The 19,875-nt window shown below is 36.8% G+C and overlaps 1 protein-coding gene across 2 annotated transcripts in view; it reads left to right on the forward strand.

Annotated features, from left to right (window-relative positions):
* Positions 1-19,614, forward strand: part of NUCB2 (nucleobindin 2) — a 31,062-nt gene extending 11,448 nt beyond the window's left edge. For both annotated transcript variants that reach the window (XM_074884523.1, XM_074884524.1), the window contains exons 2-13: positions 5-148; positions 785-892; positions 2,210-2,336; positions 5,717-5,820; positions 7,503-7,688; positions 8,328-8,418; positions 9,973-10,031; positions 11,551-11,643; positions 12,697-12,786; positions 13,367-13,537; positions 13,867-13,948; positions 15,740-19,614. In XM_074884523.1, the coding sequence (XP_074740624.1) occupies positions 5-148; positions 785-892; positions 2,210-2,336; positions 5,717-5,820; positions 7,503-7,688; positions 8,328-8,418; positions 9,973-10,031; positions 11,551-11,643; positions 12,697-12,786; positions 13,367-13,537; positions 13,867-13,948; positions 15,740-15,852 (1,368 nt within the window). In that variant the 3' untranslated portion in view covers positions 15,853-19,614. The remainder of the gene's footprint in view (positions 1-4; positions 149-784; positions 893-2,209; positions 2,337-5,716; positions 5,821-7,502; positions 7,689-8,327; positions 8,419-9,972; positions 10,032-11,550; positions 11,644-12,696; positions 12,787-13,366; positions 13,538-13,866; positions 13,949-15,739) is intronic.
* Positions 19,615-19,875: the final 261 nt, after the last annotated feature.

Raw genomic sequence — 19,875 nt, forward strand, 5'->3', positions numbered from 1 at the left:
TCAGATGAAGTGGCTATCTGTCCTGCCCCAGCAGTGTATTTTGCTGATGACATGTCTCCTAATGGCCTTGGAAGCTGTGCCTATAGATATAGATAAGACAAAAGTCAAAGGAGAAGGTCATGTAGAAGGAGAAAAGGTAGAAAATCCAGTAAGTAATGAAATTTATCTAATTAAGTATTTTTTCCAAATTGTTAGTAATCTGGCTATAGCAAATTCCTGGAAATTTAGATGTTCTTTACTGGAGTTACTTGCAGAAAGGAAACTAGTATTAGCCAATATTGTCATGCAGTCTACCATCTACTATGCTGAGGTTCCATTTAAATTTGTTGGTTTTTTTCCATGAGCTGCTAAAGGCACATGGAAGGGATTCCCCAGCTTGCAATAGGAGGAACTGCTTACTGTTCCACAGAGACTTCTTTCAAGCATTTGAGTGGTGACTTAGGAAACTGCACTCAGTGATTCCAGTTCAGTGTTTCAAATAGAACAGTAATGAATGAATTGCACTGTTTAAAAAAACCCACTCCTATATTAACCTGAGAGATTCTTGTGTATTACATGGATTCCTAAACACTTTTCTCAACTTCCCCTCAGTTGCTGAAACAAATGAATCATAAGACTAAGTTGTTTTATGGCAATTATGCAAATCAGAATAAGATGAAGATAGGTAAGAGAGTATAATGCCTGTGTTGCTGAGATTTGTGTTTCAGTTTAATCATTGTATTTAAACAAAATGAAATTTTTGGTGGTATGTTCTTTTCTCAATTTCACTTTTTTTTTTTTTAAGGATACAGGACTTTATTATGATGAATATCTCAGGCAAGTAATAGATGTCTTGGAAACAGATAAGCATTTCAGGGAGAAACTCCAGACTGCTGACATAGAGGAAATAAAGGTAGGTACAAAAAAAAAAAAAAAAAAAAAGAGTTAAATTAGGTTAATTAATTTCATAATCAAGAGCCAAGTATGCTGTATTCTTTCTCCCTTTTCTTTTTTCATACTTCTCTCAATTTTTGTGAGCTTAAATTTCCTCTCATTTCTATTTACTTAAGTATTTAACTCTTACTAGATCTTTGTCTTTAGTCAAGGGGCAGCAGAACTTCTGTTCATTAAAGCATAAAAAAACCCCCAACAACGTATACTCAAATGCATAGTTTCTGCCTTCTGCCTGTCTACTAAAAAGCCAGTTTCAGGCTTCATACAGGTAGATGAACCTTCATGTACATCAAAACAGCTGCAAGCAGTTTTCGCTCGCTGTTGCCTGCAGAGTAATTTGGAACACTGTTTTGAACATAGAGGTATATCTGCCTTCTGAGATTAAGATAGTGTGTCACAAATGAATATGATGACATGGAAGAGAATTACAAGATAGTCAGAGTTTAGAGTCTGGGGAAACTGATAAGTTGTGCTAGAGATAAAGTCAGTGTATATAGGAATAAAATAGACCTCTGGCTTTCTTCGCTGCTGTCCTTTATTTTGTGCCAATCCACAGAGCACTCTCTCCAAAACCTCACCACATTCTTGTCTTTTCTACTTTAGTTCCTGGCTCTAGGTGGTGGCTGTTCTGCATTCCCCTTTATGAGCTAGAAATTCAGCAAGGGACAGGTAGGAAACAGTCTAAAGTGATAGACTTAAAAAGGAGATCCTGCCTTTTGTGGTTCCTTTAGTCCCCCATGTTGCCGTTGACAGCTTTTGGCTCCTTTTTCTTCTGTGCCACATCTAGGGTAACCCTTGAAGGTCACTATCCGTTTCCAGATCCTGATAAATATTCCTGCAGTGCACATTGACGCTGCTGCTGTGCTTGTACCTTCTCTCAAGTCTTACAGCCGTCGTCAAGTGGATGAAGAACACAGCACGTTGTGTGCATCTCAGAGTTCTTTTGAACTAATTCGAGAACATTTGATCAAGAAATTTGTCACTTCTTCAACATTATTAGGTGTTGCTGCTTTAAGGTCATGCTTTTGCTCTTTGGAGGAGCAAGATACTTAGAAATTCTATTTTCAGAAAGATTTTAGGATTCCTCTCTGTTTCTATAACCATGGGTTTAAAAAAATGTTAATCTGCTCTTTGAAAAAATTTTGAGCTTCTTACAATGTGGGCTACAATATTGCCAAAGACTGCCACTAGTCTGCTGTCTTGCAGCCCGTGTCTAATGGGAATCCTAAAGGCTACTTACTTCTAATTTTTATACATAACTTTTGGTTTTTGACAGAGTGGGAAGCTAAGCAGAGAGCTTGATTTAGTAAGCCACCATGTGAGAACACGGCTGGATGAACTAAAAAGACAAGAGGTGGCAAGATTAAGAATGTTAATTAAAGCTAAAATGGATTCTGTTCAAGGTAAGAATATAAAATTTAACTAGGTGAGCTAACAGATGGGATTGTGTTGAAGAGGTGCCCAAAGGCCATCAGTTACGCTTTGTTTGTTGTCAATAATGATTGTAAGCTGAAAGTGAGTGTCCTTTCTGAGCTGCTTAGGGCCAGTAAAGACCCATCTTTATAGGAAATGGGAGAAGAGAAAAGCCATCTGTGTTTTATAAATAACTAAACTTGATTCTGGCAGTGGATTTTTCAGATACTTCTAATCCTTTTTCAGCCTCTTTTTTTATTTTTGTAGTGCATCAATTTATAGATTACTCACTGAGAACTAGTAACGTAGTAGGACTATATTTAAAAATACAACATGACATAACATTTCATGTCTTTACAGGGTAGAAAATGAATTATTTTTTTAATGACAGTTAACACAGAAGTTTTCCTTTTTTTAAGACCCCTTTCCACCAATAAGTTATTGTACAGATTTATAACAAACATTAAATATTTCAATTTAGAAGATTATTTTTCTTATTTTGGGAGCAGTTTTAAGCTCCTGAATAAAGAAAAACATTTGGAGTGAAAAAAGTTCTCTGTAACATTTTCTTATTTGCTAATGAAATTGTACAAACTCAGGCAATTTCTTTTCAGTTGTATACAAATTAAATGAATTGAATAAAGTATACAGGTCGCTAATTATTCTGATTGCTGTAAGCTTGTGTGGGATATGATGCTGTCCCTTTTTATTTCTTATTACTGAAGAATTTTTAAAGTTTGCATTAAAATTATTTCTGTACATTTCTTATTAGTGGTTTCTTTTTGAGGAGAATTAGTTGCTCGTAAACAAAGATCCTAATGATGGACTGCACAATCTTGTTTCTGAAATGCTGTTTTTCACAAAGAAGCTCTAATAAAAAAGGCTTAACTTGCCTATGCAGAATATTTTATTATTAAAAACCTTTGCAAGTTATGGGGAGGGATCCCACTGAACTGAGTATGTCATGTATCAATTTAAAATACTCCGAGAACAAGGATTTGTCTTCTAGGTTAAGCGGAATTTAGAGGTGGCAAGCGGATGGCAGGAATATGCATGTGCAAGTATGTGTTTGAGGGGATGTTACTAGGGTCAGGAAAGCATCGGATTAATTTGGGATAAAAGATATTTACAGTGTAGTACCTTTCCAGTGAAGTCTTTAGGTGATACCATAGTATAATTAATGAATAATAGTATGGAGCTGGCTGAGGGAATCAAATCAATTTTCCGTCCTTTGCTTTCTTTTAATGAAAGTTCTAGTCCAGAGAGTACAGTCCACTGGTCGCTAGGCAGTGCAGACCAGCGGTAGCCTCTCCACAGGAGTCAGTGCATTGCCTGACATACCTGCCAGACCCCAAGTTCATCTTCCTCAGGTGGCTCTTTAGCTGCCAGGAGCCCAGTCTCATGCTCTGATTGCAGACAAACAGTCCAGTGACATCATGGTGACACTCACAGTGAGCTAGTTGACAGCAGCTGACGGTACCTGGTTGGGTACATAGTAATTTTGTGTATTCCGAATTTTTTTAATACTTTAACGGACTGATTACTTCTAGCCCTCTCTACTTCCATAAATCAAGAGTAACTAACAGAGCGTGCTTTAGCAAAATAATTTCCCCCAACAGATCAGATCTCTTACAGTAGAAGAACATTCTTACATTTGGAAAAGAACAAGAACAGATTATTCCAGTTTAAAATATTCAGATGACTACTAAGATTTGAAAACATCAGGAGTGGGAAAACATTTTATAAAGTTTATAATCAGCTCTGCCAGTGAGTTCTTCACATCACATAGAAGAAGTATGGCCAGATTATCTATAAAATACAGCTGCATCTGTACACCTGTGCAACATCTTGGAACATGTACAAAAGATCATTCTGTAGTTACAGCAGGCAGAGCTGTTTGATTTCTTTTTACTTCTTCTATTAGTCTCTTCCCTACAATACCACTTAATATAGTCTTCTATCTGATCTAAGAAAAAAAAAAAAAAAAGCACACAAACTCACCTGTTTTCCTCCCTATCAGATGTATCAGGTTTTTAAAAAAAAGCAGATTTGAGATTATATTTTGCATATATTCAGTCCTGATCCAGATGTGGTTTTACACATTTTCACCAAGATCCTACTAGACTGATCGGTACAGGACAGAAGAATGTTAGGGCTTGGCTCTCAGATAATACAGTGATGTGGCAAGTAAATATTGTCAAATAGAATGAGTCTTCTTCCATAAATATAAAAAATGGAGGAAAATGGGTTTGGGGGCTGGGTTTTTTTTTTTTGCTTGTTTTCTTGATTTGGTTTTGGGGTTTTTTTAAGCTTATTATTACACTTCTAAAAATGTTTCAAAAACAGGCTAAGGAGCATATATTTCAACAGAAATTGTGATCTCACCAGGGAGGAATGATGGTTGAAATCTGCCCCAGCCAGTGTTTGCTGTTCTGTGATAATATGGATAGTTTGTGATAATATGGATAGTTTGTGATAAGATGGATGGTTTGCCAAAGAATAATATGTTCAAAATTGTGTTTTCTAATTTTTTTAAAACAAATAAAATATTCTTTGCTAAGCCATCTAGTAAAGGCTTGTCAAAATTATTATACATAACATATCAATGTGTATGCTGCTTAAGATAGCATTATTATCTAGCATTAGCAGTCAGAAGCCATGGTAACAGCTAGGAAAGCCTGCTGTAGAAATAGGTTTTGTTGTTAGTGCATTGTGTATTGATATTGCTGGGTATTGTTCCTGTCATAAGGAAGACAGAAATGTTTGCAGCTTTTAGACACAGGACCACAGGACCTGGCTCTCCATTGTCTTGCACTTCTCATTTTGCACAAATGAAATTTGAATATCTGCTTATCTGATTTGATATAATTTTACACCATATTGTACATACATCTTTGGCCAGATACAAGTCATTTGCAAAATGTACAGGGCAATAGAAGAGTCAGACTTCTCCCAGTTCAGGAGAAAGGTGCAAGTTGTTAGCTTTGATACTGCACATAACTTCAACTATCTAATTTATATAAAAGAGAATAAAATGTTTTGCTTAGTTTATGAAGCTCAAATGAATTGTATTTTTCCTCGCTGAAACACAAGCCCTAATTTGTGCATGTTAAATTATCGTGTGCAGTGCAACACTGACACATCAGAAGGAATATAGTGCAAATTGCTATCGAGTTTGCTGATCTCCTTCAGGAAAAGCAACTTTAGAAGTGTTGCTATAGTTTCCTCCAACAGTGAAAAAATTATCCAGTCCTCAGGGAGCCTCAGGTACTTAGAAGGCACAAGCTCCCATATGAAAGTTTTTAACTTCCTGGTCTCACTTGATTTCAAACTTATTTTAATGTTTTACATTTGTACCTTGTTCTTTCAGACACTGGCATAGACCATCAGGCTCTTCTTAAACAGTTTGAGCACCTGAATCATCAGAATCCTGACACGTTCGAACCTAAAGACTTAGATATGTTGATCAAAGCAGTGAGTGCTAGATATAAACTATTATGGGGGGGTTTGGTATTAATTAACTTTTTTCCTCTGGTAAAGGCAAATCCTTTTATATATACACCACTTTTTTAAAAATTCCATGCAGTTTTCATTTTCAGAGAAAAGTCGGTTGTCTCCATTGCACACTTGAAAACTGTTGTCAAGTATGTATTATGCTAAAGAGCCCACAAATTTTGAGGTGGCATCTTAACAGGACTTTTATTCATGTGCCAGTACAAACAACTTTGGGAGTAAACCATGCCTTTCTGGGAGCCTTCAAATACACAGTTTTGATAGGGGTACAAGTTTCCAAAGTGTATTTTCTGATTTCTACTTCTAAACGATTTAGGTGTCTCAGAATGACACAAATAATCACCCCTAAACTAGCCATTTGAATTTTGGAATCTATTATATATATGTCAAGCTGCAAAACCACAGCAGAGTAGAATTTAAGAGATCAATATTAGAAATTGCATGTGCTGGACATGGCATTCAGTATATATTTAGCAGATTCAGTATCAATCACAGGTGTTGGGGGTTTTTTTCAGTGCATGTTTATTAAGGGGATGAAGTTAAGCCAAGCATGGCATGGCTTTTTTCAATGCCTGGAAAAAATACGCTTCCCAAGGGAAGAAGGTTCTACTCTCAGATATGCTTTAGAGGGCACTGCATGTTGACATGGGAATTTGACAGTTTTTATATTTTCAGAATAAATTGAAAGATAAGGTATATTTCAAGCTTTCTGTAATTTTTGTGGATTTTTTTTGCCCTTGGAAAATTTAATCTCAATTTTCTGTAAAATTATTTTATTAAATATTATAAATTAGATATTATAAAGCTTCTTGCCATTTCTGAGTATCACTTCTGGGAAAATTCTGATTGGCTAGGAGAAGTATATCCTCAGTGGGGCAGTTCTTTTTTTTTGTTTGTTTTTTACCTTCTAATTTATTAGCTGAGATATGAACAGAGTGTAATAGGCATTTTAGGGGTTCTTTGCTTTGGAATTGTTTTTGAAAAGGTACAGTGATTCTGAAAACTAAATAATGAAGAGACTATATCAGGTATAAACATGTTACTGTGAAAAGCACTACCAAAACATCCTTTAACACCTTGAGCTGTCTGAAGATGATACACCTCTAAACTCCATACATGTACTTGTCAGCAATTCTCCCCTCACATCCTTTCTCCCCATATAATTGGGTTTTTTGATATAATCTGTATTAAGCTACTGCAAACTAACTCCCATTATTAATGAAGGCACTTTTTTCATTAAACTGTAGGATAAGCTACAGATGTTCTTATTCTGAAATAATCAAGGAGTTAATGGTACTATTTGAAGCTGTGCTGAATTAGTACGGGACTTACTTGAGTTAATTTATTAATTGATGAGAAAGGACACCTTGATGCCTTCTTACAGTACTGTGTAGTTGCAAAAATTGTCTAGCAGTTGAACCCTTGCAAATTCATTTCTGTGAAAACAATGAAGTGAGGAGAGATGTTTCTGCATCACTGTCCCATGGAAGGTAACCCCCAACTACTCTACCTCATGTTTAAAAGGAGAATGGCAATATGGCCAGCTTTGCCCACAAATCTCAACAATTCAGTGGTTTTAATATCATATGTGTTAACATAGTCGTGTGGCACAATTATATGTCTACATATATTTATATTTTTAGGCTACAAGTGACCTGGAAAACTATGATAAGACCCGCCATGAGGAGTTTAAGAAATACGAGATGATGAAAGAACACGAGAGGAGGGAGTATTTAAAAACACTGGATGAAGAAAAGAGACAGCGAGAAGAATCCAAATTTGAGGAGATGAAGAAAAAACATGGAGATCACCCTAAAGTTCACCATCCTGTAAGGCCACAGGCTGCTCTTACATATTTGGGTGGAAGCTTTCCAGAGAGAAAAAGCTAATAAAGAGAAGGGTGTATCTTGTTTGTTCTCAGCATTTGCCTGTTCTCATTGGCATGGGAGTAGAGTGTGGGAACAATGCTGAGAGCATTACAAAATCCACTATATATACCCCCATTTTTTCTGTACAAGTATGCTGTTTGCTGGTGGAATTATTATTTACAAAGAAGCTAAAAGTCATGAGGAAGAAGCCAGAATGGTTCAAAACTGTAGAGAAGCCTTCATGGTGTGCCTGACCTGCAAGGAACTGCATCACAGTACCATTTGCTCTAGAACATGAAAACTTAAACTTAATTTAACTTCCTTCAGCTATTATTTCTAGATGAGTCTGTGTGGCCATAACTGATTATTACAAGTATTCCTTTCCACAGAATATGCATTTCCTTGACACACCCTCTTTCCCTGGGCATTTCTGTCTAATGAAAGTATTAGACCTGACCAAAAGGGTATTAAAGAAAATTCCATTTGCAACATGACTGTTTAGAAAATAAAGCCTTTCAGAGAAACTGTAATGCAAAGGTAATGCAGAAAAATTACACTTAATCATCTTTTGAATAGTTTTTCTTTGTAACCAATCTATAGGGAAGCAAAGATCAACTGAAAGAGGTATGGGAAGAAGCAGATGGACTAGATCCTAATGAATTTGACCCCAAAACATTTTTCAAATTACACGGTAAGAGGTTTAGTTTAACTTAATGAACAAGTGAAGTGACTTTCTGTTACCTTCTGCTGAGGGCAAGTTTGTCTTATGCTAGGGTGAAGTCTTATACCTCCAGCAATTTGGATGAATCTGAAGAGTATAGAGGAGAAAATATTATGTTATTTGTAAGTTTACTGCAAAGTTTAAATGGGGTTTAGAAGTTGAAAACAGAGTTTTGTTTAACTACTCATAAAATCATACAGCCAATAACCAGTAGTGGTTCCTCAGGGAAGTATGGGTCCTTAGAGGGCCTTATCTATAACTTTGCTTACACACTATGTACTAGGAATAAATGCTCAGAGGTGTGTGTGGGAAAACCTGCTTTCTCATCATTTCTGCAGATAAGTGCCAGGCACCCCTTATCTTTGGAACGGTCACAGAAGTGCCAAGCCTCCTCAGAAGTTGCAAGATTCCCTTAATAAAACAAAAGCCAAAATGCCTTCAGTCCTGCCTCTGTATTTCTGAGCAGTGTGCAGCTAGAAACAATAAAATAGTAGTCGACATGAGGATGCATCTCAATGGGCATTTTGCTTTAAATGCGGTTATATAAATGTTTAACCTTATATGCCGACATTGTTAAATGCTTCATAATAAAGTAGCCTTAAGCAAATCCTGCCTGGTACTGGGCTGTGAAGGGTTGAACAGTAGACAGAACTTGACTAATCCCAAAGATGATAATTTAACTGAAGAAAAGTGTTCTAGCTTGACTCTGAACTTTTATCTTGGTTTATAGAATATATAAATATGTATTGCGGTTATTAAACCTTATTTCTTCTTTCTAGAAAGAGATCCTGAAAGATAATTTTCTGAAAATTTTAGGTAGCTTTTTTGTGCAAATCTTAACCAAAACAGAAATAGCTGAAATAACCTCTTGCTTTAGAGCTTAGTACATAAAAAACTTTGAAGCGATTAAACAAAAATATAGTATAATAACACTCATTTGAAGTAGATTCTCTTTCCATTTCAGAGGTAATATAACAATATTCGGAGTGGAATGTAGGATAAAAGATGGGTCGTTAGTCATCAAGTATTCTCCTCTTTGTGTTTGTCATGAAAAGTCATTTTACAGTGATCTCTTCTCAAGCGCTGCATATTTATATAGACTTTCACATTATTCTTTAGGGTTTTTGGAGAGTCATACTGTTTGTTAACAAAGTTTTTCTACAGATTTTTGTTGCTCCTGAATCTATTTACCAATTTAGTTGTTAAATTGGGACAACTTGTTCTCAGCAATATTTTTTGGCAATTGCACTTTGTGCAGTCCTGTTGTGACCTATTTCACTTTGCTAATCTAAGAAGTAGGAAGATTGTTCCAGAATTGTCCAACCAACCAAAAATGGCAATACAGTTCAGCCAATGCCTAATAAAAACCTAAACAGAAAAAATGACCTGTGTAACCAGCATCTTGTTAAATGAGGCTTTTAATCCACATGAGATGTGTATGTTGATAGTTAATTCATGGAGAATTATTACATGTATTACCTTCTGTACATACTCAACTTGTATTTTCAACACTTCTTTTTGTAGATGTCAATAATGATGGTTTCCTGGATGAGCAAGAATTAGAAGCCCTATTTACTAAAGAGGTAAAAAAAAAGTTCAGAAACTTAACTTGTTTCAGTAAATGGTTACAGGGATGTCTGTATTTTTTCCACGTATATCTGGGGGGGCTTTGGACTACAAATTAAGAGTATTCACGATAAGTTATGTGCATCCTTAATGTTTCTACAAAAGTGTAAAAACATATCAGCAGGGAAAATAAAGTAGTAGAAGCATAGGACTCAAGCCACCAGAGAGCTAGTGCTCATGTACTTCTCTGCCACAGGCTTGTTTGAGATTTTATAATTAATCTGCAGGATAGCTATACGTGTATAAGTTGCAATGCAGAGAGCTGCACTCCTACTCTGGCTTGATGCAGCCTGGTAGAGGTTCTGAAGCTGGGTAGCTGCGCTCAGTCAGTGCTAATCAACAGGTCATAAGACTTGTTAAGATAAAAAGGGTCACACTCGTGTGAATTGGTTCAAAGAAAGCACACTGTGGACGTGGCTACAGAAATTTCACTTATTTTTTATCTAGCTAGTTTGGAGCACATGTACATCTGATAAAACAGACAGGCTCTTAGTTTCTTCAAGCCTTGGTTTGTTGTCTGTGAAAACGCAAATATTAGTACCTCTTTGCCTCCCAGAGGGGTAATGACAGCAATGTACTGAAATTCTACAGTGATGAGAATTGCAGAATCAGTGAGTAAACAAAAGGCCTTGGTCTTCATTTTTCCAGTAGGTTCTGGTTTGGTATAGCAGCAAAAAACCCTAAACTTGCCATTCAAAGGTCAGTACTATGGCTGTCAATATCTTTTTTCTAGATTTCATGAGTCAGGGAGGAAATGTGCTATACAGTGTATATAGAAGCTTATAAATTCAAACTACTGTAAATTTTTTAAGAAATTAAATCTGCAAATACAAATTTCTAACAATACTTTGCCATAATCCCCTATAATACAACGAAGACATATGGCAGTCTTTTTTGACAGATATGTCCTACCATATTGCAGTATTGTAGTTTAAAAACAAATAGTCTGGGGCCTTAAAATTACCTGTAGCTAAGCAAACGAAGCCAAATGACTAAGAAAGCTAAGTAGAAGCAAATAAGCATGAACTCACCAGAAAGACATTGTGCAAGAAGAGAAGCGGACCATTAAATTAAGCACTCGATTTGTCTTGTGATGTCCTGAATGCTTACAGGGTCAGCTGCATGCTCTGGTAAAAAAGCTACTCTCTCCTGTTCCAGAAACCACATAGAAACTGTTTTGAATCAAATGTAGGATCAGCCTGTGCATGCCAAGGTCAATTTTGCTGTAATGTCCACAGCACTGAATTACAACAGACCACATGAATTAACTGAAGACTGCATTCTTAGCAATGAAAGGCTCACTTGATGCTTCAATACTATGCTAAAAGAGGAGAATTGCACACACACTCTCACTCCGTTGAAAAACTGGTGAACTCATGTTTTTAGCAACATCTCATTCTACTGTTCCAGATATGCTCTGCCATTTGAATGAGCAGCCCTTTCTCCAAACTAATATTTTCTAATTTTGAATTTCAGCTAGAAAAAGTTTATGATCCCAAAAATGAAGAGGATGACATGGTTGAAATGGAAGAAGAAAGGCTGAGAATGAGAGAACATGTAATGAATGAGGTGGGGATTGATGTTCAGTAGAGCTGCTGATTTCCTTCTATGTTCAAGAAAGACAGTCCTCCTAACATGAAGCGTTGTCCAAGTACAGCAGACAGGGATGGATGACCTGTCACACTGAATGCTGTTTGTGCTGGGATTCACATAAAGTTATAATTCTCAAGCCCAGTCCCTATATTCTGATGTAAATGCTTGCTGAGTAGTTTTTATTTAAGAAGTTCCAGAGAAGGAGTTGTGTTGTATCTTCTGTCTTTTGCAGATACTGAGATTCAATAGAAATTCCCTGTGAATTTCATGTCAAACAGGGAAGACTCTAAATGTGCTTTAGTACTTGACAAATGGGTAAGATTTAGGTGTGAGAAGAGGGAGTAGAGCAACGGTCTTTCTCACCTTTCTAGCTCACCTTTGTGCCTTCAGAATAGGGCTCAGAGCTCAAGGGATCACCTACAATAGTGAATACTTTTACCAGTTCTGATAGGTTTTCAGCTCAGGAGACAGAGGAAAGGGAAGAGGATGTTTTGAACCACTGTGTTTTTCACTCATATCTTTTGTGCATTCAACTACATTCCTTAAATTTGAGGAACAGAGCAAGCCTGGTCTTCTATTAGTCATGAAGGGAAGCATTTCCTCCTTTCCCCTTAAAGGATTCTGACACAATTCAGTTGGGGTTTTTTTGATGTTTCAAAACCTTCCCATCCAACCATGGAGATTACTCTGACTCACAGTTACAAAATTATTACCAGAAAGCTACAAACCATTTTTCTCAAAAAAATCATGCATGCCACTGTTAGTGTTGGGGCTGTGACCACAAATAATGTTTCCAATAAAGCCAATGAATTTTGAAGTAAAATGTGGGGATTTTCTTTTTATTTCCATTTTTGTTAAGCTATATAAGCTTGTGAGAGAAGTTTTCAGAAGGTGTTGCAGGCACTCCCTTGAAAATGGGACAGTCTAAAAATAAAATTATTCTATTTGAAGATACTTGCATAATGAAATTAAACATTAGCTCTGCCAAGACCATTCTTTAAATTGAGTTTAATGTTTTGCTTCAAATAGGTCGACATCAACAAGGACCGGCTAGTGACTTTGGAAGAGTTCCTGCGAGCTACAGAGAAAAAAGAATTTTTGGAGCCAGATAGCTGGGAGGTAATGAGAATGCGTTCTAGCACAACACACAGTACTGTTACCATCACTCTAACCAGGAAACTAAATGGCATGTCTCTGACCTTTGCTTTTTTTTCAGCTCTGTTTTGGTATGTGTGTGGTTAAGCACCTTAGCTAAATGTAAGGTACAAGACATAGCAGACAGTGTAATGCAGACGTGAGCTCCATGGCCCGCACACAAACAGAAAAGGCCTTGCGCCACCCTGTGGACTCGAGAAGGGCTTTCCCCACATGCTTTTCAAACCGAAAATGGACATTTTGTTTATGGATCACTTTAAAGGGAAGATCAGAGCTCAGCTGGAAGCAAGAGGAATTTTTCCTCTTTCCTCTAAATCTGTAGTAGAATTTTGCTGAAAAAATAGCTGAGAAACGACTATTTTGCTGTTTCTTACAGTGAGTATACTAACCCTTTACAGTGTCATGTCTGGGTATTTTGATGAAAATTCTGAGGGTTGTTTAGTGAACTGAACAATTCAGCTAATAATAACTTCAGTAGGAAGGTAAATAAAAATATATATGTATTCCTGGCTAAGTGTTCACATTTATATGTATTTTCTTGCAGACACTAGATCAACAGCAGCTCTTCACTGAGGATGAGCTGAAGGAATTTGAAAGTCATATTTCTCAGCAGGAAGATGAACTCAGAAAGAAGGCAGAAGATCTTCAGAAGCAGAAGGAAGAACTACAGAGGCAGCACGACCAGCTTCAGGCTCAGAAACAAGAGCTTCAGCAGGTACACTTATGAGAACAGATTTTTTTTTTTTTCCCTTTTCTGTATCCTTATATCTGTAACAAATGGCTCGTGACAGTCCCAAGCTCTGGAGCATTCTTTACCTTGGTTTCTCATATGAGTCCCAGCTGAATTCTAAACTAATGGTACCACAGCAAAACATAATTCAGGATTATAGCAAACAATGCAAGCATCTCAACTCAGTAGTATACCTATGAACAAAGATTTTACATAATGGCTGCAAAATTTTTTTAAAGTATATTCATTTATATCACATCAGAGAAAGTTGACAGATTGAAGTTTTTCAACTGTCGTATTTTATTTTTCACCAGGTCGTAAAACAGATGGAACAAAAGAAACTACAGCAAGGAAATCCTCCTGCAGGACCAGCTGGAGAACTGAAATTCCAACCCCGTATGTGTCTTTCTGTGTAGATATGCAAACTTTAAAATAAGATCTCCAGTGTAAAAGTAATTAAAACTGTATTTTCTGTTGAAAAGGTTTATATAATCTGGTTTTAATGATCCCTGTAGAGAGGTTCACTAAACTGTCTTTAAGAGGGAAGTATGGAACTCTTCTAAAGTATTCCTGAAGTCTCAGTGCTTTTAAGTCCATAGTAAAAAGAGGCTCTACTTAAGGCACCAAATGGGCAGAGAAGGATGACTGTGTTGAAACTATCAGTCCAAAAATACTGAGATCTAGGATATCTAGGATTTCTGAGCATCCAGAGAAGAACAGGGACGTAGAAATGACCAAGTCTGATGTTCTATGGCTGAATTGCCAGTCTCAGACTGCAGAACAAATCAACATGTCTATCCTCAGTGGCCAATTTACCAGCAGTTGGGCACAACATGACATAACAAGTTAGTTTTAGATAGTATGAATGACCAATTGCATCAACACCCTCAAAAGATAGTGTCATAATAGATCATTGCATTTGCTCATTGGTGGCAACAAAATGGTCAGGTATATATCAGCACTTCTTACCCATAACACATTGTCCATGTTTCTTTTGTGCTTTAAAGGGGCTCCACTCTCCCATACATCCTAATTTAGCTTTTTCTCCCCCTCTAGAAATGTTGAAACTAATATGGCTTCCATGTTCATGTGCTAACGTTATCAGTAGAGCTCAAGAACTTCTTGACAGTTGTCTCAAACATAAGGCTTCAGACTATATCCAGGCAGCCTTTTGAATACTGGAAGCTCTTAACTGCTCCTGCAAGGCCAACCGTGGGATTTCAAACTTTAAATGCTATATTCAGTTATTACAGCTAACTTTGTTGAGTACCCTGAAATTCTATCCCTAAGCCACTTTGTTTTGTGAAGAGATATAATGAAATTTCAGTACCAGTTTAATCTGGTCTTTCATTTGCTTCAAAACTGCCTGTGGGTGATTTCAATTTACGATTCTTAGTTCTGAGAGGCTCTCTTCCCCTCGCCTTCAGCAAAAGCATCATGTGTAACAGCACATGCCCTGGGAGTTGGACTAATGATACATCTTTTCATACTAGCAATATTGTAGCAGATACTGTTCTTAACACATGTATTATTTTATGTAAAAACTCTCTGAAAAAATAGTTTAATCAGGTGTCATAAGAATTCGTGACATTAGCCAGAACTAGTCACTACTCATTCACTGAGTTAAGGACATCCAGGTAGACAATGTTTCTAATCTGTTGGCTATTGGAGCTACTAAGGGTAATTTAAAGGGGGGGGGAAATCATAAAAATGCAGCTGCAAGTTCTGAAATCTTCACCAAACTATGAAAATTAGTATTATTCAAAGGTAGGCAAAGGGAGAATGTTGACATAGTGAGGAGTAAAATATATGAGCAAGTTGTTTGTTTGGGGTTTTTTTTCAAGTTTCCCATATTGGGATTAAAGGTTTCATAAACATATAATATATTTCAGAAAGAGCAATCTCCAAAGAACCGATGTGTTATGTAAGTAAAATTATTTCACAGAAAACAGAAACAATAGTAATTTATGAGGAAACACTGAACGTTGTAATGATGCAGTCTGTTGGGTAATCTCAATCTGATTTCGTTGGTAGTCACATACAAAATTCTTGATTTTGCTTACAAACCAAAAAACAGAAGGTTGTGTTGGATTGTAGCTACACTAGAAACTTTCCTTTAGAGACTTCTCCCAAATTTTGGACCAATTTAATTGAGAAGTTACAAATGATTTTATTCTTGTTTTACAGCTGGGGAACACAAAGTTGGAGATGCTCCAAAACATCCTGCGGGAGGTGATCAGCCTTTACCACCAGGACACGTCCAGGAACCAGCTGCTAGAACTGATCAAGTTCACCCTTAACCACTTGTGCCTCAACTTTATAGCATCTTTATTATTCGGGGGCGGGGCAGGAAATCAGAGTGAAACATGAACTCCCCACTTTATTCCCCAGATTGTAAAATCATTGGGAATGTTAGAGATAAAGTATCAATCAGATTTGAATCATAATTTAAACTAATTTTCTCTCCAATGCATCAGTGAGAAACACCACAAGAGGATCATATAGAGGCTATAATGGAGGAGGGAATTAAGGAAACTATTAATAGTAGAAATTTTTATGGCCAAGGGACTGAGCTGTTGAACTCTTCTCTTACGAAAAGGGAGGAGATGTCTGCCATTCTGTGTTTAGGCATGAATCAGAATCATCTCAGAGAGGAAACAGGGAACTGGCCTGAATGTCAAGTTAGGTCTAGTTTTATGTAGAAGCTCTTTCCAGAAATGCTGAGAAGCAAAATATGGGGAAATGAAGACCATAAATAAAGGCCTACCATTTCCAGCACTACCAAACCCTTTCTTCTTTGAGACCAAATAAAAGTCAAACTTATAAACCTTAATCACAGAAAATTTGCACTTTCTAAAAATCTAAACACAGCAAAGAATTATGTGGAACAGTGAATAGTTTTCATGTTTACAGAAGCCTAAGAATTTCACTGCAAGCCTTCAAAAGGAATATTGTACTTCTGGTGTATTGATCTGAACCGTCCTCCTTGTTGAGATTAATTCTGTGTAGCAGTTGAATACTCAACTGGCTTTTGGGACAGTACTTTTGTCCCTGTTTCTTTCATCAGGTGCCAGCTGATCTCAAAATTTTGCATGTTATTAAGCTTTTTATGTTGATGGAAATATTGTGCAAAACAGAACAAGACTCACTGTCTTTTTCTGTACAGATTATCCTACCTCCTATGATAATACCAGATTTTTCAAAATGCACCATGTGCTTCAGAAAGCTCTTCTCAGACATGAATCTTTGACTTGTTAAGAGTCTTACTATTAACTCTTATTAGTCTTTCAGCAGTTGATGTAAGTTCATGAAGTGTCCTAAAACAGGGGTGCTACTTGATTGTATTATTTTGGTAATGAACCAGGATAGGTCCCTAATATTGTAAGCCAATATTTTACAAGAATAAGTTGATTTTCCTGTGGGTTTTACTATAATGTTGAAAAGTTGTGTGATTGTCCTTGCTTGTCATTCATTTCAGACCGAAAGTATTCTAAAGTGTAAATCCTGTTTGGTTTTTTTTTTGGTTTTTTTTTTGTTGTTGTTGTTGTTTGCTTGGGTTTTTGTAGTTGTTTTTTAAAAAAAAAAAACATGGATTGTTCTGATTGTATAATGCTGGCTTTGAACTGATACACACACACACCTTGGCAAGCATCCTTTGCATTTCCTTCCTGTTCTGTGGCTAACTGTCATTAAAGGAGATCGTTTGGGTTTTGAGCAAAGAAACTGTCTGTTACAGAAAGATATTCCTTTCAGAATGAGACTTGAATATTTTAGGCAAACTCAAAAAAGACGGGAGGCAGTTATTAATATTTTGTATTGACATTTGGGAAATTTCTCACCCTGAAGAACTTTGATTGACAGAAGCTAGGTATATTCCTTCCATGTTTAAGGCTTCTTTCGTCAGGCCTGAGAGTATTCTTATTCTCCACACAATATAATAGAACTCACTGCTGGAACAGATTAGGTTTCCTTATCTGTTTCATCTTGTTAGTTGTCACGTCACATTTCCTTCATTTATACCGCTCAAACAATTGGACTTCTTTTACCATTTTTTTGTTGTTGTTCTCTATCCAAGTGGTTAAAATTTTAATTTAGATTACAAAATCAGTGTTCTCCACTGTGTGTCATTTCCCTGCAGCTCTAACATCAGATTGATTATGTCTTTGTCAGACTAAAATACATTTCAACAACTTCATCTGTTTGCTAAGAGGTCCAGACATAGTTACAGCTACATCCAGACTAACAGAGTTTCTTGGTGCACAGCCCTGGCTTTAGGGTTGTAGCCTGATAATGGGTAACAGAGCGAGGAAAGAAACAAAGGGAATTATTCAAATGCTGTGGAAAAGGTGAGGGGAAATTTTTTTTGTTCTCCCCATCCCACATGAAAGTTCACAGAGGACAGATAATACAGCCACAGATGTCTGTAGAGACTCAAGGACTGAAACATTTGGTGTGGAGGCATTTCTACCATACAAATCACTCCTTCAGGCTACATCTGACAATGTGCTCCTAACAGATGCACTCTTAACAAATGTCATTATGTGTAATGACATGCTTTGTGATGTAATGCTCAAGCTTCAGTTTCAGTACAACCTCTTACATTTTGCTTGTAAGATCCTGACTCTCCCTGCTGTTGGAGATGGGCATTATATCCCCCTTATCACATTTATTTTGAATCAGCTAGAGTTTTGTAAAGAACTGTTGTAACTTGGGTGCTAAACTCAGCTTCTACTCACCAGTGTGCTGAGCGTCAGTGGTGACTGAGGAAGCTGCTTGTGAGAAGCCAGAGTTTTCACTTGTTTCATCATGAGTTAGCATTAGCAAAAGTTCCTCATTTTGCATTTCAACTAGCCATTGAGGTGCGTTCAGTGTAAAACGGTGCTCATCTTCCCTTCAGTTGCTGATACCTGAATGTTGTTCTTGTCACTGTTAATTTAATTAGTAGGCTTGCAGCTTAGCAATATACTACAGACTTTCTGTTCATTTTTTAGAAGTGAAAACGGGCAGTTTTTTAAATTGGTGGTCAGGTTTATCTCAAACAATAATCAGGGTTTAGACAAACTGACAATTATTTGCCCTAAATTATGTGGAAGTCAGAACCTCAGGCCTCAATAATGCTTAAGTTATCAGACTTCTGCTGAACACATCTTAAGTTTATTGCCTAAATGTTTTTGAGATGGGAGCCCAAATTAGAACTCCGTACTGATCCACTCAATTTAAAAAATCTTATATGCATGAGTATTTGTATCACATGTCCACAAAGATAGCAAGGACTGAGTGGATGTTCTTTCAAAGGATGGTCTGTCAGATGTGGTCTGTCGACAGTGTTCATTCACCCAGTACTGTCCACCTCATCCTCCGTAGAGGAAGGGTATTGTTCTTCAGGCTCAGGCTAAAAGAGGTCTCCACCTGAGTGTAATAAAGTCACTAAACTATTTTTGTGGATCAATTCTGAAGTGTGGTTTAAGTAAGAGTTATCTCACTGTGAGGAACATCTGCCTTAGAGGTTATGCAATGTGCTCAAGTTATGCTTACACATGAAATGTTTAGCAGATTTGTTGCTTTTTAATGTGTTTGTTGTTTTCGATGCTGATGTCTTCTTTTAATTGGCTTCTCTCTTCCATAAAAGAGACTAAAAGTATTAGCCACTAAAAGCATGTTTCTGCCATGGTACTGATTTCTCAGGAGCTTTTTAAAGTTGGGAAAAAAAAAAAATTAAGCTTATAGTTAAGTGAGGAAGTAGAAAGCTATAGTCACAAATAAATAAGGGACTGGATTATCATGGGCACTAGTGCTTTCACCTGTACTCTGCTTTTCATTTAGGAGGTGATTACAAGAAAATCGAATGTAAGTTCATACAGACACCAGTTCCAAGACAAAGGTGCAGAGATTTGGTTTTGTACTTGGCTGGGATTTTGGTAGGAGGATGAAGGGGTAAAGTTTGGTCAATGTTGTACAAGTTCATATCCTCCAGTGCAATATATGTAGGAAAAACAAAAAATCCCCGCTCTGTACTTTGTATAGATTAGTTTTTAACTGGATTAAACTGAAACTCAGCGCAATGACAGATGTCTAGTGTTTTATTTTAAGCAGGTGGGAAAGAGGCAGGTTTAGATCTTGTCTATATGCATAACTTTGTATTTCTGCTTAGAGGCCCTTCCTGTTTGCCCTCCACTCTTTGCTTTCTGGAAAGATGTGAAAAGGAATTTATAAAAATATATAAGTATCTTGTGTTCTTCCCTGGCACCAGCTGCCTTACTGCAATTAAGTACTTGAATGCTCAATTTTCTATATTCACAAAAATACAAAACTAACTACTGAAA

Source organism: Strix uralensis, chromosome 15 (genome assembly GCF_047716275.1).
Source record: "Strix uralensis isolate ZFMK-TIS-50842 chromosome 15, bStrUra1, whole genome shotgun sequence".
NCBI classification, from domain to species: Eukaryota; Metazoa; Chordata; class Aves; order Strigiformes; family Strigidae; genus Strix; species Strix uralensis.